Here is a 24,242-nt window from a genome sequence, read left to right on the forward strand (position 1 = left end):
GAGCTGTGTTGAGAAGCTTTTAGTGCATTTTTTGCAGCAAACACAGCAGATTGAACAGATAGCCATGCTCTTGACACTAAGGCTCTCTTTCAGTATTGAGTTGTAAATGACTACAGCTCAGCACTAGACTCATGTGAATCCTGCCTGACACAGGACACTCAGATACCGCTCATCTTCAGGAGAGAGCAGCGCTCACTGGAGAAGCACATCAGCACTGCGAGCGACTAACAGCGACTCTTGTGGAACGAGGGCCTCATGAGGAGCTCCATCATGTGTTACTCTGCAGACGTGCAGCTCTCCGCTTCCCAGCGTGCTTTGCTGAGGTCAGGACACTACTGCGGCTGTAGCGGGCCGTCCTGCTTTCGCTCTCTGCGCTGGTCACACACCCCCTCGGTGACCTCTGAGCCATCCAGTGTCCAGCTCACCAGCGCCCCCCTGTGGAGAGTAAGAGCTGAGCAGGCAGAGCAGTGCGGCTGAGTCTCCAGAGATCTGCAGAGAAAGAGGGCAGCAGCAGAGACACTGAGGGCTTCACTGTGGGACCAGCTGCAGGAGACAAACACAACACATTCCACAAACACAGAGAAAACACACTGCAGCTCCAGCACTCTTCTGCCCTGCAGCATTCACAGCATTTCAACAGGACTTTCAGCAGCAGACATGAGGAGTGCAGTCAAAATCACAACACCAATCTCAGCGTTCATCTTATTCAACATCACTACAGCTGATATATACACAATATACAAACTAAATACAATCACTATATACTTTTAAATAAAACCTAATAAAATGAAATGATGTGCATGAATGCTGACACTGTCTGAAGACACTGAATGCTTTAATTCCAGTATAGTCTCAAATCTCACCATAAAGTTCTTACATTGTCTTACTGGAACTTAAAATGTTCTTACACTATTAAATATATTTTTTTATACTTTTCAAAATGTAAACGTTTCAAGCTGCTATTTTATTACATCATACAACATCGGTACTAGATTGATATATTTATCACTATCACTACAAACATTTACATGAAACTTCATAAAAATAAAACTAAATGTACGAAGACACTGACTGCTTTAATTCCAGTAGTTTTCATATTCTGAGATAAAGTTTAGAATTTAATGCCAGTTACACTCTTATTATATTTTCTTTTGTTTGTACTTCTCAAAATGTAACTATTTTACATTGAAATGTTGTGACCGTAGTTCAGATCAAGTGAAAATGATGTTGTTGATAACATTAGAAAAACAACTGAATCAACAATCACTACATTTCAATTAAAACCACATAAATGAAATGAAACATACTAAGATATTTACTGATTTTACCCCAGTAGATTTTGCATACCTAAATATAGTCTATACATTTTTGTGTTAGGTGCAATATTTTTACTAAAAATATAACTCAATTTCAAACAGAGATTCTGTGGCTACAGTACAGAATTAAAGTTGACAGACTTACTCGAGCACCAGTTTAGTTCCTCCACCGAAAGTCCACCACAGTGATACAATCTCATGAAACACTCGTACAAAAACCTCTCTTCCACTCGAGTGAACACAAACTCCAGCAGACAGAGAAACACTTCAACACACTGATAGCAGAAACACTCGATTTAGATTTGGCAAAAATGCTTTTCAAAAAGCAAGAATTAATCTCTCTTTCACACAAAATACTTTTAAAAAATCTTTGTTTTTTGCTTGATTAACAATGTAAATCTTTCATAATCAGATGAAGAGTTTATTCTCTTCTCTATTCTCTCATTTACAATACATGATTCAATCCTATATTTCTCATTCATTTTTTCTTGTGAAGTGTTTATATAACACTTTTTTTAAAGAACTGTATTTGATCTATGACCTTTGAGGTGACCTTTGACCTCTTTCTCAAAGTTTCTCATAATTATGTTTCTGTTCTTCATAAGCAGCTCAATCATCATTCACAGAATCATTCTTATTTCCTAATAATATTCATATTATAGTGTGTTGCAATATTGAGTGTACGGCAGTCATTCATCTTTGCTGGAAACTACTGAAGTGATTGGATGCTCTGTTGACATGCAGTAACTGCAGCAGCTGAGTCTCTTGTTGAGATCACATGACCAGCTGAACATTACTTTTCTTTTTGTCTCAGTAAATATCCTGTTATCAGACACTGCTGGCTGTGGGAGAACTGTATGGGGGAGAAATACACCCGTGAAAGAGGATATTTCTGCGAAAGTGACTTCTGTCAGATGCTGCGTTCATGTTGATATGTGTCAGTATAAACCACTCTGTAACAGTTGAACCAGTGACATATCCACAAAAATGACTTGTCACACAAAAAATGATTCAGATATTGTTTCTGAAAAAATTATATTTCGGTGCAGAATGTAAGCTTATTAGTTCTATAACAGAGTATATGAGTTTGTTATCAGCTCAAGTTGTTGTAGAATCCTGCCCACTTTCGCATCATCAGCACATGCTTCAGTGCTCTGAGAGGCAGCTTATAGTGCTGTGAGTTTAACAGTGTGAGAAAATATCATATATGGTGTTAAATAAATAAATAAATAATTAAGTGACAGCGGCTAAGAAAAGTTCCTATTTAACTTGGAGATGATCCTTTTTTTGAAAAATGCCCAGAACATTTTTCCCTTTTGAAACACGCTCTAAAGGGGGGGAAAATCCCTGTAAAGAGGGCATGGAAAAATGAAAAAAAAAAACCAATAAAAAAAATTTGTAAAAAAATTTCCTATTTTTTTTAAAAAATTAAAGTGGAAAATTTGCTTTTTGTTTTTCAAGAACCCTCTCGGTGGATTCCCCACTTTGCATTAGAATCTTCAGGCCGAAGGTTTTGTGGGGGGTTTTTAAAAAGATGGGGGGAAAAACCTAGGAAAAAAATTTAAAAAACCCCAAAAAAGCCAAATTTCCCAAGGGGACCTGTCAAAAGCCCCTTGGCCGTAAAAAAGAACCCGGAAAATCCAAACCTGATGGTTTTTCCCCGTGGGGAAAACCGGGGTTACAGGGCTCAAACTTTTCCCAGCCCTCCATCTTTCCCCCCTTGGGCCCCCCAGAAAATTGCTCGGCCCTAAGGATTGGGGGGGGTTAAAAGTGGCGCCAGGAAAACTTTCACCCTCAAGCGCAAATTTTTTTTTCAAGGGGATTCCAGGGGGGCCTTCAGACCGCAAAAAATATTTCATACCCCCGGTGATAACCCTAAGGGTCTTACTTTTTGATAAGTTTTTCACCAAAAATTTTGGGCCGCCCCAAAAGGATTATCTGGAAATTTTGGGGGGAGCTTTTTAATTTTACCCCAAACTCCAAATTTTTTTTTGGCCATAAATCTTTAAAGGGGCTTAGACTTCCCAAACCCAAGGGGTATTAAATCCCCCAAATTAATAATTAGAAAGGAAATTTTTTAATAAGCTGCCCATTAAAAGGGGAAAACCTCCTCATAATTTTTTTGAACCAAAGCTTTTTGGTTCTTATAACAAAACTAAAATCCACACAAAAAATTTTTATAAACAAAAATTTTAAATTAAAAAAAATTATTAAAACAAAAACCCATAAGAAGGTGAAAACACTTCCCCAGGGGAAAAAGTTCTTTTCATGTTAAAAAAAAATTTTTTGGGCTCTCGGGAAAATTTGTCAAAATAGGGGGACACAGCCAATTTAAAAAAAGAAAAAACACCCCTTTAGGAGGGGTTCCACTTGCGAGGGGAAGAGGCCCATTAACGGGGGAAACTAAAAGGCTTCACGATTAAAGCCGCGTTGCCCCTTTGTTGGGGGCGGTGGAGGTGTCCCCCGGGGCCGCGGTTTTTAAAAAAAAAAAAGGGCCCCCGGGGAAAAAGGGGGTCATGACCCTTGCCCACGACTAGACCACCCCTGGTTTTTGAGAGGTTTATAGTGCGTGATTTAACATTCAGCTGGAGCAAAACAAAAACACTCTTCACATCCCAAGACACAAACAACAACAATGAACAACTCATCCCTCTTTGGACTCTCACACTTTTTGCTAAAGGTTTGTGTAGTAAAAATTAACAAGATTATCCATATTTTGAATGTAATGTAATTTTAAAAACATTTTCAGTTTTTCATTATTTTCTTTGTTTTTCTTTCTTCGAGTGAAAGGGGACGAACGTAACTAACCATCTTAAAAACGCAGCTCAAGGACAAGAATCAAAAAAAAATGTAAACCAGCAGAGTGTGTGGGTAGTTATTTACACTGGTATTAAAAAACCGGAGAAGCTCCTAAATCCTAAATTATGCTGCAAAAGCCGTTAAGGGAACCCATCAGATTCATGGCGGGGGATCTAACAGTGTTTCCCTTTCACCACAGGGGGTCCAAAAAATCAGGAGTTTAAGCGAGTTTAATTTCCTAGATGTTGGTTACACAGTGATAAAGAGTCGTACAAAACTCCGCATCAATCACGGACTGCAGATACACGGAGGACCGCAGCTGCTGATGAAATCACAAAAACACAGACTTCAAGTAACACTTTTTCCGAGATTATGACATACGACTTAAAAAAAACGTATTTATTTATTTATTTATTTATTTACTAACATAACATTTGAATATCAATCCCTCCCAGTTGATCTGCATGGGGACTAAATGTCTGGAACAATGTCTCGGGGACAGAAAACCACCCAAAATGACTTAAAATCACACAGAGGAATGATTGTGAAGAATAAAATGGGGGGTTTTTAAGACCATCAGAGTCCAGATCTCTTCCCCTTGAAATGTTGAGGGACTTGAAGTACTTAAAGAGTCAAACAAAATACCCATCCCACATCACCATTTAAAAAATGAAAAAAAAATAAAACAAAACCCTTTGTGTGGGGTTTTTAATCACAGGGGTAACATTTTTATAATACTTTCATAAAAAAATGAAAAAACTTACCAAATTTAGCTATCTTTTAAATATAATCCACTTAGAGTTTTAGTCAATGTCTTTTAATGTGAACAATTTAACTATTAAATTACCAAATTTTAGCAGAGCATCATTTAAGGTCTTTCAAATGTTAAACAAATGCTAAATTTAAATTTCAAAAACTTCAATGTTTTTTAGGGGTCCCCATCTAAAGTAAAAACCCTTTCATAAATTTGAAATGATCATAAAAAAAATTACAAAATCATTTTTCCCTTCATGACTCTTTTTTTTTTTTGTGAAAAAAAAAAGTGTCCAAAATTACCAGAATTCACCCATTTTCAATCTTTCAATATTTATTAAAATTTTGTTAAAAATTGTAGCAGTACCCTCAAAAATTGAACATTCATCATTTGAAAATTTTTTTTTTTAATACTTTAGGGGCACAAAACTATTCCTTAACAATTTTTGGAAAATGGGGTTTAAAATTTATTTTAAATGCTTGGAAAGGACATAACACACATTGAAAATTGGGTGAAAAAGTGTTTTTTTTAAAAACACTTTTTTAGTAACTATTGTGAATTTTTAAACGAATTTCCTGGTAAAACATACGGGGGGGAAAAATTAAAAAAATACTTCATTTTTTTTATCAAAACAATGCAATATAAACAGATTGAATCGTTTCATATACACAATAAAAAAAAAACCCCTGTACACTGCTGACCCTTAAAAACCTTAAACCGACCTAATTTTCCCGTACACACCTCAAAAAAGAACGTGTTGTGATTAACAAAAGTTTTTAAATCATGTGAAACATTGATCAAATTTTTTGTAGATTTTCAAGATTGCATGAGGGGATGTTAGAAGTTAATAAATTTGAAAGCATTAAAATTTTTTTCAAGAAATTTTAATTATTAAGTAATTTTATACATTTATCATAACCTAACAAGCCTTTATTCACTTAATTTGTACACATCCACACAATAAAAAAAAAACTGAACAATAAAATATAGCCAATTAAAAGGGGTTATTCACCCCAAAATAAAATTCTGTCATTAATTACTCACCCTCGTCTTCCCAAAATTTGGTAAGCCTTTTTTTCATCTCGACAAAAATTTTAAAATTTTTTTTAATAAAATCTGAAGCTCCTGACCCTCCATGGACAGCAACAAAACTAAAACTTCCCAGGCCCAAAAAACGCTGAAGGGGACATGGGGAAAAAACCCCCATTCTTTTTTGGTGAACATGAGAATACTTTCTGGAGCAAAAAAACAAAAAACATATTTTTCCAATTCTTCTTCCCTTAGTTATGTTTTCTGCCTTTTCAGAGAAAACCCCCAAGAAATAAACGTAATCGCGTTTTTTAAAACCCACGTGCTTTTTAACTGATAACGAAAAACTGTAACCGATACTGAATAACTGATAACTGAAAAGAAAAACTGAATAACTGAGCTTTTTTTTGTTTGAAATTTTCCCTTTGGGTACAGTCTCAACCTACTTTTGGGCCCAATCATCAAACCTAACTTAAATACTTTATGACTATCTGAAGTTGTAAAAATAATTCACATGATCGTTCTTCTAATCTCTTTTTTTTTGTAAATGACAGATTTCTCAAAAAAAAATTTTTTGAAAATGTTTAAAGACAATTAATTTAACAAAAACAAGGGAAAAGTCCCCCAACCGAAGAATACTTTACATGAAGCAACATTTTTAAAAAAGAACGAGAAAACTGGTAAATTTTGTAACTCTAAAAAAACCTTTGAAAGAAACAAACAACGGGTTTTTGAGTGTGATTTTGACTGTTTTGGAGTTTTTAAATCATTGTTATAAGATCTTGGAGTTAATGTTTTTTTTATTTGCTGTTTCATCTAAGCTGTGGTTGTAATTCTTGTGGTTGTTGGTTTCGTGGCCCTTTCTCCTATTTTTTTTCTTTTTTTTTCTTTTTCCCTTCAGTGATTCTGCTGTTAAAAACGGGTTATCATTATTTTTCATGCCTTTTATCCTTCTATTTACAATTACCCAAATGGAGGTTGTTGCTTTAAGTGTGCGTGCAGATCGTTTGGGTGTATGACATAAAAGTACCGCGAGAGCGACGGGAAAAGCCATGGAGACTCTTTATGTCCCAGGTACGTGAGTCAAACCGCGCTTCAAGTCAAAAACCTTTGCTTCAGTGCCTTTAACCTGTTCTGTGGCCCCCTTTAAAAAACCCGGCCATTTGGGTTACTGAAACCCCGGGCCAAAGTCCAGACTGACGGTATTAAAAACAGGGGTTTTTTTTTTTTTTTTCAGGGCCGGGAGATAAACGGCTCAAATTTCAGGAAAAGCTATAAAAAAAAGGCCCCGCAAATCAAAAAACATCTTAAATATTTAACATAGTGCTGCCCCTGCTCACAACACAAAAAAAATAAAAAAATTTTTTGTAGCTCTCTTGGGCCACCAGGGGGATTCCAGAAAGCGGTTAAACTTACAGTTAACTAAACCCTAAACTTCGGTTGTTTAAACCCCAAACCTTGTTTTACTCGAGGTATCGGGTTTTAAAAAAACGCTCCGGGGGAGAAAGTTCTTCAACTCAAAATATTTTTTGGGTTAAAGACTCAAGACATTCAAAACAGAGCGACAAATCGACGGTCCTAGGAAACTAAGAAACGCGCCATCCCATTTCTATCTTCTTCTTTTTTTCATTAGTTGTTTACCTTAGTGCTATCCCCACCAAATTTTGATGGCTGTGAAATCTTTTTTTTTTTGTCCATTTAATTTTTATCCTTGAAAATGTGAATTATTTTGTTTGTTTTATTTAATTATATATTAAGTCTTCAGTATGTTTTTTGATTTAGAATTTAGACATTATAAAAATGCCGCCCCATGTGTGAATAATTAACATGTAAATAAAATAAATAATTATATAGTTAAAAACTTTCCCTTGTATAGGTTTTATAATTTATCAATAACCCTTAATATCAATAAAAAAATAATCATATTAAAATAAATATATTTGATTTATTTTTTATATTACGGTTCCTCATTACAATCAATAATATATATATAATATATATATTATTATATATATATAAAAAAAAAATAAAAGTATATTAAAAATTGTAAAAAATTATTTGTCTGTCGAGCCCCTGAAGCTTGCTGAAAAAATTAACCCCGGGGAACATAACCGCTCCGGAGCAGAAATTTCAAGGGTTTTGCAGATCTAAAGCCCTGAAAGTTACCTCCGTTTTTGGAACCAAAATTTGGGGTTTATCCACTTTTTACCTTAAACAACCCGGGTATGTCACAAAACCCTGCTTTCGGGAATACCCCCCAGTTTCCCCTTTTTTTCCTTTAAAAAAAAATAAAAAAAAAAAATAATCAAACACACGTAAAACCTGTCAAACAAGAGCCTGCCAAACCAACAGGGGCAATATAACCCAACCATAAACCTTTTGGGGGCCAAATCAAACCTAAAAAATAGCTTCACAATCAAAAATTCCGGTTTAGGCATGACGCCTGCAACAGGCTCTGAAAATCTTCACCTTTCCAGTGGAAAATAATTTGGGTGTGGACAACTCCAAAAACAGCAAAGGAAAGGCTGGGGTTTTGAATTACCCATATTCTGTGGACAGGTACAAACAGCATTTTTACTGTTCTTTTATCCGGGTTGTAGGGCAGTGATATCTCTAAAAAATTTTTTCTGACATTATGCAGTAGATCTGAGGGTTCGACTGTCTGGCTAATTGATTTTGATTTTTTTAAAAATGTTTTTTATTTTTGTGTTTTTTGTGGGATTTTTATTTTGAAAATATCACCGTACTCCCCAAAAAAAAATGTGGGTTAGCTGTTTTGGGAAATTTTACCTTAAACACATCCTTTTTTGCATTGTTAGACACAACGTCGTAAGTACATGTTTTAATTTATTTTGATTCTTAAGAAGGTTATTTTGACATTAAGATGGTATTTTTGTTAGCTTAATTATCTTAAAAATTAATTTTTAAAAATTTTTCATTTTCTAATTGTACCCTTTTGTGATTTCGTTTCCGTTGATTCAAAAACTTATAAACGCCTTGCCCCGTTCCAGCGGGGTTTTTTGAGGACTGTTTACTTCTGGATATTTAGTCCCAAAAAGTCTAAGGCAGACACTGCATTGAGGAAATTGAAAGTTAACCTTATAATGAAGATTCAAAAAACATTTATCTCATTGGCCATTAAACCCCCCCTTTCGTTAAATTTTAAAATAAAAATGGGGTGATTAATACACAGATCACAAAATTTAAACTGGGCCATTCCCAAACATTTAACAGAACTTTTCTAGAAGTGCGACAAATTCACCTCAAAAATTACAGCACGAATACTGTAAACTAAAATTGAATCTCCACAGGTTCTTATTCAACTTTTAAAATTTTCTAAATTTAAAAATGATCTATAATTTCCTTATCTCTCTTCTGGCCCCTTTTTAAAAAACTTTTGCAACAAGGGGGTGATCGGGGATGTTTTGTAAAGTTTGAAAATGTTTATGTTTGTATTTTTCCAAAGATAATGATCGTGAAAAAATTTTACTTGTAATGTTTTTTGATTGAATCCATTGGGGGTGACAGTTCCCCAATTCCCCCAACAGCGTCCCATGACTTAGCTTTCTGTGTTTTGTTTGTTATTTATTCCCCAGGTTTTTAGATTTATTGCTAGTGTTCTGTTTCTGAAAGTTGCCCACATCCAGTTTTTTCAAAAAAGCCAACTTCAAATTTTGGGGGGAACAAGTTTTTAATTTTTTTATGTTTTAACCTAATCAAATGACCACTGTGATTTTTAGGTTTTAAATTATTATTTATTACCAAACATCATCTTTTAGCTGCCTTAATCTGCCAAGTTTTCCAAAATTTTTATTTTGATTCTAATTTTTTTGATTAAAGTTAAGTTTCCGCGTTTTGTCTTCCCCTTTTTCTATCATTCTCACAAATTTAAATTTATTTGTGATTTATCCATCTTTCCTTTTTACCCCCAGAAGTTACATTTGTACTTTTTAAAGTTAGAACGTGATTGCTGATGAAATTCACTCCTACAGCAGAAGTAAACTGGTGTTTTTCAGTAATCATGTAAACCATCAAACAGTGCTCTGGGGGTGGGCTGGAAAAAAGACGTTCCCTATCGGCGGTCACTAAAGTTATTCGAACGAATTGGGGGCTCACTTGGGGGGGCCTCACTCTGAGTTTAAGAGAAAAACGCCTTGAAAATTGGGCTAGTGGATTTTTACTACCCAGCCACTCCCCGTGCCCGGGTATAAATAGGCGACGGGCTCACTCTTTAGTTTTTGCTTTGGACCGAGGGGTTTTTGAAAAGCGTTATACTCCACAAAGCCATTAATCTGCTGGGGGTCGGGGAACTGTTTTGCTGGCGGTAGGCGCGAAAAAACCCTGTCCCTTTCAGCTTCCCCCGGGCGCTTCAAAAAAAGCAAAAACGCGGGGGATCACGCCTTTTTTTAAAAATCGTTTTTTTCTATGTCCTTCTGGATGCGGGCGTTTCCTTCCTCTGACAACGGCCGAGCTTGCTTTCCCTTCTGGGCTTCACACCTGAAAAGCTTTGTGGGGGCCCATCCTGCACGCAGTGTGACCATGGCAACGCTGCAGTGTCCTTTTTTCTTAAGGGAAAGGAGCGACCCCTCGCCTACCCCTCCCGGTTTCCTGCCACGAGCAAGGGCCGCCGGCAGTACCTGGGAGATTTAGGGGCAGTGAAGCTTTTCCGCCGGGGCCCGCCCCACAACCCCTCACCCCTTTTCCCCAGTGTTGTCCTTTTCGCTGCGGGGGGATTCTCTGGGCTGTCTTTTTCGGGGATCCCCAGATGTCTTCGGTTTGGCCCCCAGGGGATCAGATGCATTGCAGCATCAGGGATTTCGCTGTTGACCTTTGGTAAGACGGCGGGGGGCCCCCCCCCGGGGGTTTTCGCCACTGCCGAATTGGACCCCGAGTTGACAGCTGTGTTGCACCGGGAGCTGTTAGCATGGTGGGGGTAACCCGCCCACCCCTGAGTGCTCCCAAAACGTTCGATTTGGGTTTTCGGTGTAAGCGCGCCACAAAAGTTTTTGCTCGGTTCCTTTCATCCCGGTGTGCATGGGGAAGGGCGAGTCGGGGTGGCCCTTTTAGAGTTTCAGGGGCCGGGCCCCCCCCCCCCCCCCCCCCGCGTCACTCCCCCGCAAAACGTCCAAAAGCAAGAAGCGGCCCCCAACAGGCAACTCGGAGATTTAGGGGGCTGCCTTCAGGAGGGGTAACCGTTCCTCCTTTCCCCCCGAGGGGGGCCGGTGCCCTTTGGTGCCACTTGTACAGAGTTTGTGGGCGTGGCTTGCGCTGCCCAACCCGTCACGCTGGTGTTCTCATTTGGACGGTTCGACTCGGTTTATGCGATTCCAGTTCGCCCGCCGACCTCCCAAGTTCATGGCGTTCTCAAGACTTTGGTGGCAGTCCGGGATGCCTCTGTCTTGCACGAGGAGATTGCTGTCACTGTGGTGGCGAAGGATGCAATCAAGCTGGTCCCTCTAGTCGAGATGAGGAGCGGGTTTTACAACCCTTACTTCATCGTACCTAAGAAAAGCGGTGGCCTTCAACCTATCCTGGATCTGCGAGTCTTGAGTCGGGCCCTGCACAAGGTCCCGTTCAAGATGTTGATTCAGAAATGTATTATCAAATGCGTCAAATCCCAGGATTGGTTTGCAGCGATTGACCTGAACGACGCACTCTTTCTTGGTCTCGATCCTCCCTCACCACCACGACCGTTTCTGCGGTTTGCATTCGAGTCAGGCATGGCAGTACAAAGTCCTCCCCCCTCAGGCTCTCCCTGTCCCCCGTGTCTTCACGAAGGTCGCGGTGGCACCCTTGCCCCACTCTGGGAAGTGGGTATTGTAAGGGAAACAGGTCAATTTAGCTCAAAGGGAATCATTTAAGATTTTAAAGGGATTTTGAACAGAAATCACTGTTTCACGGCTGATCACTGAAACGGCCAGCGATTCGTTGAACGAGCCGTATAACATCAAATCTACACTGGATATTAATATCCAAAGTATAGTGAAAACACTATTAATTAGCACAGTAACAAGATCGGCAGTTTAAGACAGTAACTTGTAAGCACAAAACATAAGATACTTCTCTTTTCAATATGAATGAGCCTTTATTAGATAAATCTAAGACATAAGCACACGCACTCACATTCACCACAAGTTGCAGGAGGATAGAAAGTTAGGGAAGAAAGAGTTTAAAGAGAATGAAAATGTGAAATCCCAAGTTTACAGCAATACGTGAAATTGCATAGACATGAACAACCATCAGTCAATTAATTAACCCTCGCATTGAGTTCATCAATGAGGTTAAAAATTATATTAGATACACCAGTACAGATTGGAGTCTGGAGGTACATTACTTGAGTTTGCCTGTGTAACGGCGGTTCCCTTTGTTGTCGTTGAAAAGGGGGTTTCCCGAGGTTGCTGGTTGGCTGGAAGTTCAGTAGTCGTTGAAGTGACGTCTTGGGAAGCCCGTGGTTGGGCGTTGGCTGACGATGAGGAGTTGTGGGCCGGTTGAAGTTGAACGGGCACGCGAGGTCAGACTCGGAGACACGGCGTTACAAAACTTAACTCAGAACACGAAACTCTCAAACGGAAAAGAAAAGAAACTAAAGTAAAAGAACAGAAGTTTGACAAGACTAGGTGGTGTTTCTTCTCATCGTGGCTAAGTAGCAGCAGGCGTGCAGGGCGAAGCACGCTGGAACAGCGCTCGAAGAACGCTAAAAGTGATGACAAAGCATGACTAAAAGCAGCAGCTGAAATGTCAAAGCTAAAAAGGCAAAATTTGATGGTGTTCTGAGTATTTAAAACTGCCCTTTCGGCCACACCTCAAATGTTGTCCTGACCAATTAGATATTGTCTTTGCTCAGGGTGTTGCAATGTTTGTCCTACCCATTCATAAAATCATATGTTATCTTATCAAGCACACGTGGTCCAAATTTTCCCCGCTCTTGCGGGGGTATAACTTTGGACATGATTCCTATAACAAGAATATGATACATTTGACAAATAACTGATGGTCGGAAACATTTCAAGCAACCAGATTGAAATACATACATATTAAACATGAATATGAATCCTTATGCTGTTCAATAGTTATTAAAAAGACATACACAATAAGTGATTAGAAACATTATAGTCAAATGTGTGGGTTTACACATAAATGAATATGGAGTTAAGCAATGGACTGATATTTATTTATAAGTCTTTTTGATTTCATTTTGGTGCATCTTCATCTGTTAAAGACAGTTCCTGTGCCATTCTCTGACATAAGGATGTTCTGTGTGGAGACCAGAGGTTAAAAGGTCCCCTTAGGAATTTCAGTCTGGTTCTGCTAGGTGGGGGGAAGTCAAATCCAACGATCTTGTTTAATCTCATGGGTTTACATGTGATGGTCAGGCTGTGCATCTCTTTGACCATCAATCTTGATTACTTGCCCCAAATTTGACAATCTCTTTTCTGAATTGAAATTGTCAGTAAGTGTTCTAATGGTGTTAATGTTGAAAGCTGTTCTGAGAAAGAGTTGGTTGCTTATCTTGCTTCAGACTGGTGCTAGGAGTTGATTTACAACATCCTGTTGCCTTTCTGTGGAATTCGGGTCCTCATGTTTCAACCACGCTCACGATTGAATCTTTAATTTGTCTAGTTCAGGTCTGATACGCTACAGCATCAGGATCCTCAACTATCTCGACGACTGGCTCATCATGGCCCGGTCCCGAGAGGAGTTGTGCGATCACAGGGACCTGGTGCTTCGGCACCTCAGTCAGTTGGGGCTTCAGGTCAACCGAGAGAAGACCAAGCTCTCCCCAGCACAGAGAATCTCTTATCTCAGTAAGGAGTTCGACTCGGTGAGAATGACGGCACATCTCACTAGTGAGCGTGCCCAGTCAGTGCTGAACTGCCTGAGTTCCTTCAGAGGCAGGACAGTGGTACCACTGAAACACCTTCAGAGGCTCCTGGGGCATATGGCATCTGCAGCCGCAGTCACGCCGCTCGGATTGCTTCATATGAGGCCACTTCAGCACTGGTTGCACTCCCGAGTCCCGAGATGGGCATGGCACCGCGGTAAACATCGTGTCACCATCACACCGATGTGTCGCCGCCTATTCAGCCCCTGGTCGGGCATATGGCATCCGCAGCCACAGTCACGCCACTCGGATTGCTTCATATGAGGCCACTTCAGCACTGGTTGCACTCCTGAGTCCTGAGATGGGCATGGCACCACGGTACACATCGTGTCACCATCACACCGATGTGTCGCCGCCTATTCAGCCCCTGGTGGGACCTTGCCTTTCTACGGGCTGGCGTGCCCTTAGAACAAGTGTCCCGGCATGTTGTTGTCACGACAGATGCCTCCAACACGGGCTGGGGTGCGACATGCAACGGACAGGCAGCTTCAGAGTCCTGGACAGGACCTCGACTGCTTTGGCACATCAGCTGTCTGGTGTTGCTGGCAGTGCATCTAGCTTTACGCTGTTGCTAGACAAGCACATGTTGGTCAACACGGACAACACTGTGGCTGTTTCATACATCAACTGACAGGGCGGTCTACGATCACGTTGCATGTCTCAACTCGCCCCCAATCTCCTCCTCTGGAGTCAGACGTGACTCAAGTCACTGCACGCTGTCCACATCCTGGGGGAGCTCAATCATGCAGCCCACCACACCTCACTACAACAAACTATAACCGGGGAATGGCAACTCCATCCCCAGATGGTCCAGCTGATCTGAAGTCGATTTGGGGAAGCCCAGGCAGACCTGTTTGCTTCCCACGAGTCCTCCCACTGCCAGCTGTACTATTCACTGTCCCAGGCCCCCCTGGGCATGGATGCACTGGCACACAGCTGGCCTCGGGCTCTATGCAAGTATGCGTTTCCCCCAGTGAGCCTGCTAGCACAGACACTATGCAAGGTCAGGGAGGACGAGGAACAGGTCCTGTTGGTTGTGCCTTACTGGCCCACCCGGACCTGGTTTTTCAGAACTCATGCTCTTCATGACAGCCCCTCCCTGGCGCATCCCCCTGAGGAGGGACCTCCTCTCTCAGGGGCTGGGCACCATATGGCACCCACGTCCAGATCTTTGGAACCTCCATGTGTGGCTTCTGGATGGGACACGGCAGACCTAAGTGATCTGTCACTGGCGGTGGAAGACACTATCACTCAGGCTAGAGCCCCTTCTATGAGGCAGGGCTATGCTTTGAAGTGGAGTCTGTTCACGAATTGGTGTTCTTCTCACCGGGAAGACCCCGGAGATGTTCGGTCAGAGTCGTGCTTTCTTTCCTGCAAGGAAGGTTGGAGCATAGGCTGTCACCCTCCACCTTGAAAGTGTATGTGGCTGCCATTGCAGCCCATCATGATGCAGTGGACGGCTGGTCCCTGGGCAGGCATGACTTGATTGTTAGGTTCCTGAGGGGTGCCAGAAGGTTAAATCCTCCTAGGACACCCCTGATACCCTCCTGGGACCTCTCTATTGTTCTGGCTGAACTTCAGAGGGGTCCCTTTGAGCCGCTTGACTCAGGCGAGCTGAAGTTCCTGTCTAGACAGTGCTCCTGATCGCGCTCACTTCCATCAAGAGGGTCAGGGACCTCCAAGCATTTTCGGTAAGTGAAGAGTGCCTTGTGTTCGGGCCGGCCTACTCTCACGTTGTCTTGAGACCCCGGCCTGGATACGTGCCCAAGGTTCCCACCACTCCCTTCCGAGACCAGGTGATGAACCTGCAAGCACTGCCCCTGGAGAAGGCAGATCCAGCCTTGACGTTGCTGTGTCCCATAACAGCGCTTCGCATATACGTGGACCGCACCCAGAGCTTCAGAAGCTCTGAGCAGCTCCTGGTCTTCTTTGGAGGTCAGCAGAAAGGAAAGGGCTGTCTCCAAGCAGAGGTTGGCCCACTGGATAGTGGATGCCATCACTTTGACGTACCATTCCCAAGGCGAGGCGTGCCCCCTGGGGGTGAGGGCTCACTCCACGGAGTGTGGCCTCCTCCTATGCGCTGGCGCACGGCACCTCTCTGGCAGACATCTGTCGAGCTGTGGGCTGGGCGACACCTAACACCTTTGCGAGGTTTTACAACCTTTGTGTAGAGCCAGTTTCTTCCCATGTGTTGAGAAACAGGTAATTGGCAGGAAGGACTGGCTCGGTGTCATGCTTGCTGCGCCATTCCCCCTAACACAGGGATGTGAGCCTTTCTCCTCCCAGTAGAGTTCCCCGGTTGGCGTACCCTGGTCGAGCATCCTCCAGCACCCTCGGCAGTCAGACTTGGCGGAGCAGTCTGGCGCCAGGCCCAGTACTGGTGTTAGCATGCCCGGAGTCCCGGTCAGCCCCTGTACTGGGCTAGGTGTCCATATGGCTTGATTCCCTACAGGTAATCCCATATGTGTATTCTTCCATGGTAAGGTTTCCATACCTGCAAAACAATGTCATCCCCTTACAGAACCACTCCCACACCCACCTCAGGCAACACCTCCACCACAAATATAAGGAAGAACCTGTCTCAGAGACCCATTCCATATTTAGTACTGCCCCCTGGGTCAGTCCATATCAATATCACCACATGTCACCTCCCTATATGGGTAGGATGAGGTCTCCGTAGCGACCTTTTCCTAAGGCTCGCTTCCCCATTGTTCTGCCAAGCTGAAAGAACAAATAGGAAAGAATTGAAGCAATCTTTCACTGAAGGTTGAAAGTCCCTTCCAAAAACTTTTTGTGGACGGAACAGCAGCATGGCCTTCTCCAGCTGTGATGTACTCACCCTTTTGGTCCCCTTCGGTACCAAGGTCAGTGAATTTGCGCTGGGGCTTTGGGAAGGTTACGACCTTAAGAGTAGCTTTTGTGACACGCCGCAGCTTGTCGACAATTGCAGCGCCACAGGGTTGTCACTGTGTCCAGGTTGTGGCGTATTTCATAGGACCCCATATGTCATTCAACATAACTCGTAGTGACCGACAGATAGGAAACGCCTCGTTACGTACGTAACCCTCGTTCCCTGATGGAGGGAACAGAGACATTATGTCCCCATGCCACAACCTTGAACCATTCGCTGTTGCCGGGACACGTTCTCGGCTCCTCAGCGTAAAACCTGAAGAGTGGATGCACCTGTCGCCTATTTATACCCGTAGGCATGGGGAGTGGCTCAGGTATGTAAAATCCACTAGCCAATTTTCATTGGTGTTTTCTCTTAAACTCAGAGATGATTGGCCTCCCAAGTGAGACCCCATATGTCGTTCGACATAACGTCTCCATTCCCTCCATCAGGGAACAAGGGTTTAAGTACATAACCGAGACGTTCTCCTGTGCGTATGAATACAAAATGATCTATGTTATAGTGAATTAGACACAATGTTCTTCCACAAGACTCATGCTAATTTTAACTGCTATAGGGCAGAAAGTTACACATTGTATCTTAAATAATTACATTAAACCCTACATATACAGGATAACAATAATTGTACAAATAATGTAAAAACATCAAACCCTTTTACACCAGTGTTTTGTTTATACTTAGAGGCAAAGTAGACAGACACCTACTGCGACAGCACAGTGAAGCTGGCAAGAAAGAGAGAGATTTCATTTATAATGTATTTTCTTATATTTTTTCAATTATTTTTTCAATTTATTGAACATTCTTTTGGAAATACTGCACTCATATCAACAAGTTGTCACCCCATTATTATTCTAAATCTAAATTAACTTTTCTTTATAATGCTCACACCCCACTCTTAGTTCAACATCAATAGTCAACATGAGAAACCCCCTGATGTACATCAAAAGTGTCTTCAAAACTAATAAAACTCTCCAGATAAAAACTGACGACTTTTACTGCTGATGACTAATGACTTTTAAATCCAGACACATTACTGAAGGGTAGGCTTATCTTGTGTATGTGAGAATAAAACAGGAGAGAAGTCATGTGGCTCACTTTATTGTGTGCGTTATATTTATATATTCGATTTATTATTTTTATAGATGCTATGAATAGCTGTGCACACACAAACAAACAAACGGGATTTCAGGGGTACGAGCTGCGCTTGCAAATCATCACTTCATCACTACTACCAATTTGCCCAAAAATGAACAAGATACCTGTGCTTTCCTCATCCGTGTTGAGACTTCATTAATGTAAAAGTGGTACTGTTGCTGGACCGATTTATGTGTCCTGAATCTTCCACTGGCCACTCCAGACCTGTATATGCACTTATGTATATTATATACAGGCCTGGTTCTACAGGGGTGTTCAAAACAATCAAGAGCACCCTCAGACAAAGCTGTAATAAAAACATATTTGTGAAACAGATCTGGCAAACAATCCAGTGCTTTTTTGTGTTTGCACTCTGGACACTATGGGAATTATAAATTAATTGTGCAGTGATTATTATAGAATTTTGTGAGATCGCAATGAAGACCACTGACAGTTTTTTTTTTAGTGATATTAAGGGAGCACTTTTTGCACACTTTGTTTTTCACATACATGCTGCAAGAATTTCAGGCATGAAGTATGCATATTTATGCAAGATTTACTCTCAGAACAGCAATGAATGATATAGTGATAACCATAGCAATGGACAGGACTAAAAAAAATATGTGAAAATGTGCATTAAAGCTAGAGCACTCTGAATGATTTCATTCTTGAACCGGGCCTGATAATATAATACATAGTTTGCATTTGTAGCCAACATGCATCTTAAAGAGTTAAACAAAAGTGGTACAGTTAAGCTTGTCCCTGCCCTGCATATAACAATAAAAATAACATACAAATACAATTTAAGATGCAAAAAAATGGACAATGTATGCCCTGCATAAGACAACCAGTGTGGAGAATGATGATTCTGTCAATACACCCTTACAAATGTTTGTATCTAAAAGTTGGAAAACAGTTGCCAAAAAAAAAAAAAAAACTTTTTATATAAGTAATTTCTTTGTTAACATATTCGATAATGATCTATAGGCAAATGATAGAGAGTCACTTCACAGAGCTGTTGTGAATCCTGCCCACTTCTCTGCATCGTCAGCACATGCTTCAGTGCTCTGAGAGTGTTTATAGTGCTGTGAGTTTAACACTTCATGACTGAAAGCAGAACAGAACACAACCTTCATCATCACACAAGACACAACAACAATGAACAACGTCGTCATCCTCATCTGAACTCTCACACTGTTTGCTCAAGGTTTGTAGTAAAACTTTCAGAATGTTTATTATTAACTATTTTAAAATGTGAAATATACATTATTGTGATTTGTGTCCTGTTTTCCTTTGTTTCAGAGTGTAGAGGGCAGATCACTGTAACTCAGACTCAATCAATAATAGCAGCTCAACCAGGACAAGAAGTCAGAATAAATTGTAAAACCAGCAGTAGAGTGTATAATAGTGATTTTTTAGCCTGGTACTTACAGAAACCTGGAGAAGCTCCTAAACTCCTCATATATCGTGCAACAAGCCATTACACTGGAACTCCATCTAGATTCAGTGGCAGTGGATCTAACAGTGATTTCACTCTCACCATCAGTGGAGTCCAGACTGAAGATACAGGAGATTATTACTGTCAGAGTTACCACTACATCAGCAGTAAAAGTGTGTGTTCACACAGTGATAAAGCGTCGTACAAAAACCTCTGTCAGTCAGAGTCACAGTGACTGCACTGATACAGCTGAGAGACACTGCAGCTGCTGATGAGAGGATCACAAACACCATGACTACGTTTACATGGACATCAGTAATCTAATTATTTACCTTATTCTAAATAAGCCAATATTATGATTATGTTGTTTACATGAGTTGCTTTTAGAATATTCCTTTCATGTTCCCATTTGACATGTTAAAGTACAAAGTTAGATTAATGGAACACGTCATTACGTCCCCACGTGAAGCCATCCGAAGTCCCCTCCAGAATTTCACGTATAAACATATAGTTCACGAGTTCACTCCTACATATAATTAGCTGAAGTATTATAATGCATATTTGGCATGCTGTCCAGGGAAGGGCTCCGAGCTCGGGAAAGGCCCAAACCTAGAGTACCCCCCCATATAAGAGTAATATGAACTCTAAGTGGAGGAGATGGGGTGGAGGGGGGATGCTGATAAAAACGTCAGTGGATAGAGGTAAGTTAGCTGTATTTATACTATAGTGTTGATTAACTTAAGTGCACTCCACCTGTGCTAATTAGGCTTAGTATCTGATGTGCTCCTCCCAAACCTTGTTAATAAAACATAATTTCACAAGTTCATGCTTACATATAATTAGCTTAAGTATTATAATGCATATTTGGCATGCTGTCTGGGGAAGGGCTCCGAGCTCGGGAATTGCCCGAACCTAGAGTACCCCCCAAAAGGCAATAGCAAAAGGACAGCCGGCAGACTAAGGAACCAATCCCCCCCCCCCCCCCCCCCAAATAGCATTGTAATCTGGCGGGGGCTGATATTTGGTAAGTCAGCTGGTTGGCAGGCCGGAAGAGAGGCCTCTCCAAACATAAGACGGAAAGGTAATGTTGTATGGGCAGTATTTGGCCAGACAGTGTAGCGGGTTTTTTGGGTTTGATGACCGATGAGGGTTTGGTGGGCTTCTTTAATATGAAACTGATAACTCTGATGCTGTTTGGAGAGGCCTTTTTGGGCTGCTGATGTTGCTGCCCCGATGCGAAAAGAGGTTCAATACTAACTGCATCGAATGGGTAAGCCTCGCTGACATAAGACAGAAAGGTAAATTGTGTGGCCGGGAGGCTCTCGTCGACGTCTAACGGGAGTTCAATACTCACTGCACGGACGGTTAAGCAACACTGTTAGTTGAAATAAAACATTCACTCAACCGGGAAAGCTCTTGCATCATCTGACATGAGTTTAATACTTATGGCATCAGACTGGTAAGCTTCGCTGGTAGTTGAACGGAAAAGGCAAGGTTTGCTCGACCGGGAGGCTCTCGCAGCATCTGACAGGAATTCAATACTCACTGCATCAGATGAGTAAACCTCACTGGTAGTTGAAAGAGAAACATATGTTGCTCCACCGGGAGCACTCTTGCAGCACCTGACAGGGAGTTCAGTACTCAGAACAATTTGGGTTGTTTAAATGTATTGAAGAATATAGCCATTTTTGTCCATGCTGGTTGTTTTTATGATCATTTATCAAGTGCAGAGGAGATTTTATTGACCTTATTAAACTTGTCAGTTTAAACATCTCTCTCTTATTTTACTTTGAATTTAAAATTAAATTTTAATATTATAGTCACTATTAGTGATGAATTCATTTCTCATAAATCTGTCAGTTTAATTTAGTTATAGATTGTAAAATGATGACATTCAGTTATCTGCAGTGTCTCAGTAAAGACTGAAGATGAAACACTGTGGCGTGAGAAATGGTCTTTTAAAGGTCTTTGAGAGTGAACTACAGTCTTCAGGTGAATGATTTAAATAGTGAGAGTCACTTTGCATTGTCAGCACATGCTTCAGTGCTCTGAGAGTGTTTATAGAGCTGTGAGTTTAACACTTCATGACTGACACTGTTTATCATAATAACAGACACAACAACTACAATGACATTCATCTTTCTCTTGATCTTAGGAATGCATTTTCAAGGTAAGGCATCATTCTATTTTATTAGCCTCTTTGTGATTTTCTGTAAAAAGCTCCTTTTTTTTCAGTTCAGAAGTTTAATGTGTTTTAATTGTTCTTCAGACTCTACAGGACAGGTGACTGTAATTCAGACTCCAGCAGAGAAACATGTTCAGAACGGACAAACAGTCACTCTGACCTGTAAAACCAGCAGCGCTATTGGACGTCAGTCAGATGGTGGCTGCAAGAACTGTTTCTCCTGGTACCTACAGAAACCTGGAGAATCTCCTAAACTTTTAGTTCACAGCATCAAAACCCTTTACACTGGAACTCCATCAAGATTCAGTGGAAATGGAGCCGATCATGGAACTGATTTCTCTCTGACCATCAGTGGAGTCCAGACTGAAGATACAGGAGATTATTACTGTCTGGCTGTAAACTACATTAATAATAACTGGGTGTTCACACAGTGATAAAGAGTCGTACAAAAACCTCCGTCAGTCAGAGTCACAGTGACTGCACTGATACAGCTGAGAGACACTGCAGCTGCTCTACAACACAAACACACACAACACTGATCAGTGAACACACACACATAACACAAAATAAATAGATGAAGTTTATTGTGAAAAAAGTTGTCTGAATGTATAACAACTTTAGGTTAGAAAGTTTAATTTTTTAGACAAAATCAGAATATCTATCTATCTATCTATCTATCTATCTATCTATCTATCTATTCTGAGAATGGACTCAATTAACCACAGCGGACACCACTAAACCACAAGAGACTGCAGGTGAAGACTAGAAGTGGTCCTCAGTGGTCTTCAGATGCATGCTAGGTTTTTCTGGCATGTTGCTAGGCATTGGAAGTATAGTTTTGTATGTAGTTGAATGAGTGTTTGTATGTTTTAGCATGTTCCTAGGCATTTGTATCATGTTGTTATGTATTGCTATGCAGTTTGCATATTCTTGTATGTTTGTAGATGCTTTTGTAGACTGAAAACGGTTTAATTTCAATAAATAGCAAACAAAGCAGTTTCCCACAACAAAACAAAATGAAACAACACAAAACAAAAAATAAAACAAAACTAATAAAAACTAACAAAAAATAAAATGATAATAATAAAAAAATAATAATAAACAGCTCTTCATCACTAGTAGAATCCTCCAGGAAACTTATATAAATAATAGAGAATTTGTTGCTTTTCTATGTTTGTAAATTCCCAGCATCCTGGAGATATTTTCTATCAGTTGTATTTGTAGATTATTTACTCGTATTATTACAGTTGATCTTGATAATGAATTAAACCTTGACATGACACATGGCTTGAAAGAGCTTCCAGCATAAAGGTCCAGGCTTCTACATTCACAATGAACTTCTGATTGTGTGTTCACACTTGTAGTTCGGTTCTCTTGGCTCTTTTGGTCAGGACCAAAAAAAGAAAATGATACATTTAGTCCTGGTGTCAGGTTGCATAACATGCACTGACTAATTTTAAGTTAGTAATCTCATTTTTTCTTTAAGACTAGTTATAACCAGTTTCACAAGTTCACACTTACATATAATAAACAGAGCAAAGGTTATGCATATTTGGCGTGCTGTCCGAGGGGAGGGCTCCGAGCTCTGAATTTAGGCCCAAACTCAGAGTTAGGATAGGAATATTTATAAGTGTAGAGATGGGGTGGTGGAGGGATGCTGGAAAACTGTCAAGGAAGAGAGGCAGGTCTGCTGTGTATACTGCATATACACTTCATATCTTGTTAATTGGGCTGATTAGTCTACTGATTGTGCTACTCTTGTGTTAATTAGGTTAATTATCTGAACATTCTCCTCCAAAACTTTGTTAATAAAATATCATTTGGTTACAAAATGTAGACTGATAATAATAATAATAATAATAATAAAAATAAAAAAAAAAAAAAAAATAATAATAAAATAGAAAATGAAAAAAAAAATAAAAGAATTAAAAAAAAAAAGAAAAAAAATAATAAAAAATAAAGAAATAATAATAATAATAAAAAAACAGAAATTGTAAAGACATGTTACAACATTATATATAATTAGTGAATATCAAAAACAGTGATGTGCTGGGCTAAATGTGCTCAGTGCATGTGTGTTCATATGGTAGTACTTTTGCAAGCTTATAACTAATAAATAGCTCAGAAAACAGGTAAAGACAGTTGTCAAAACACTCTTGCACACAGATATCTTCTGCAAGGAGACGACGGTTCAGAGTCTAGTACTGAACTGTAACAGGCAACATAGTTCCTGTGTTTGTTACCAAGTTACAGGTGACTGGCTGTCTGCAGGGGATTGGCTATAACGGTGCTGCACCTGGACTAAATCAACGTGCTTTAAAAGGCACTCGTAAGAAGAATGGAGGAGAAAACTATTGTTTGTTGTTGGTGTTTATGCATGAGTCTGCCGGAGAACTCACAGGATATGGAGGTTGGTTCACTGCCGCATGATAGCATGACAGCATGTCCTGAAAAGGTGAGTCTTTGTCTGTTTGTTTGATGTGCACCACAGTTTGGATAGCAGCTTTCACACTTAAAATGAACCACACTAACCAAGCAAATTTGTTTGTCGAATAACGTTTCAACATTGTAAATCCTGCCCACTTCTTTGCATCGTCAGCACATGCTTCAGTGCTCTGAGAGTGTTTATAGTGCTGTGAGTTTAACACTTCATGACTGAGAGCAGAACAGAACACAATCTTCATCATCACACAAGACACAACAACAACAATGAACAACATCATCATCCTCATCTGGACCATTGCAGCTTTTATTCAAGGTAGGATACAAACAATTTGACACTGGTGTTGCTGTT

At 40.4% G+C, this 24,242-nt stretch overlaps 1 pseudogene and 2 gene segments (V, D, J or C); 2 read left to right on the forward strand and 1 right to left on the reverse strand.

Moving 5' to 3' along the window:
• Positions 1-389: 389 nt before the first annotated feature.
• The window catches only part of LOC109089733, a 300,753-nt gene continuing 276,900 nt past the window's right edge, over positions 390-24,242 (reverse strand). The window contains 1 exon segment of the V gene segment in view: positions 390-543. Within this exon segment, the coding sequence occupies positions 422-543 (122 nt within the window).
• LOC109068040 lies at positions 21,276-21,897 on the forward strand. The segment is given in 2 exon segments: positions 21,276-21,433; positions 21,533-21,897. Coding segments are annotated over 2 exon segments (393 nt in total).
• Positions 24,143-24,242, forward strand: part of LOC109056326 — a 134,023-nt pseudogene continuing 133,923 nt past the window's right edge.

This window comes from Cyprinus carpio, chromosome B25 (assembly GCF_018340385.1).
Source record: "Cyprinus carpio isolate SPL01 chromosome B25, ASM1834038v1, whole genome shotgun sequence".
In the NCBI taxonomy this organism is placed as follows: Eukaryota; Metazoa; Chordata; class Actinopteri; order Cypriniformes; family Cyprinidae; genus Cyprinus; species Cyprinus carpio.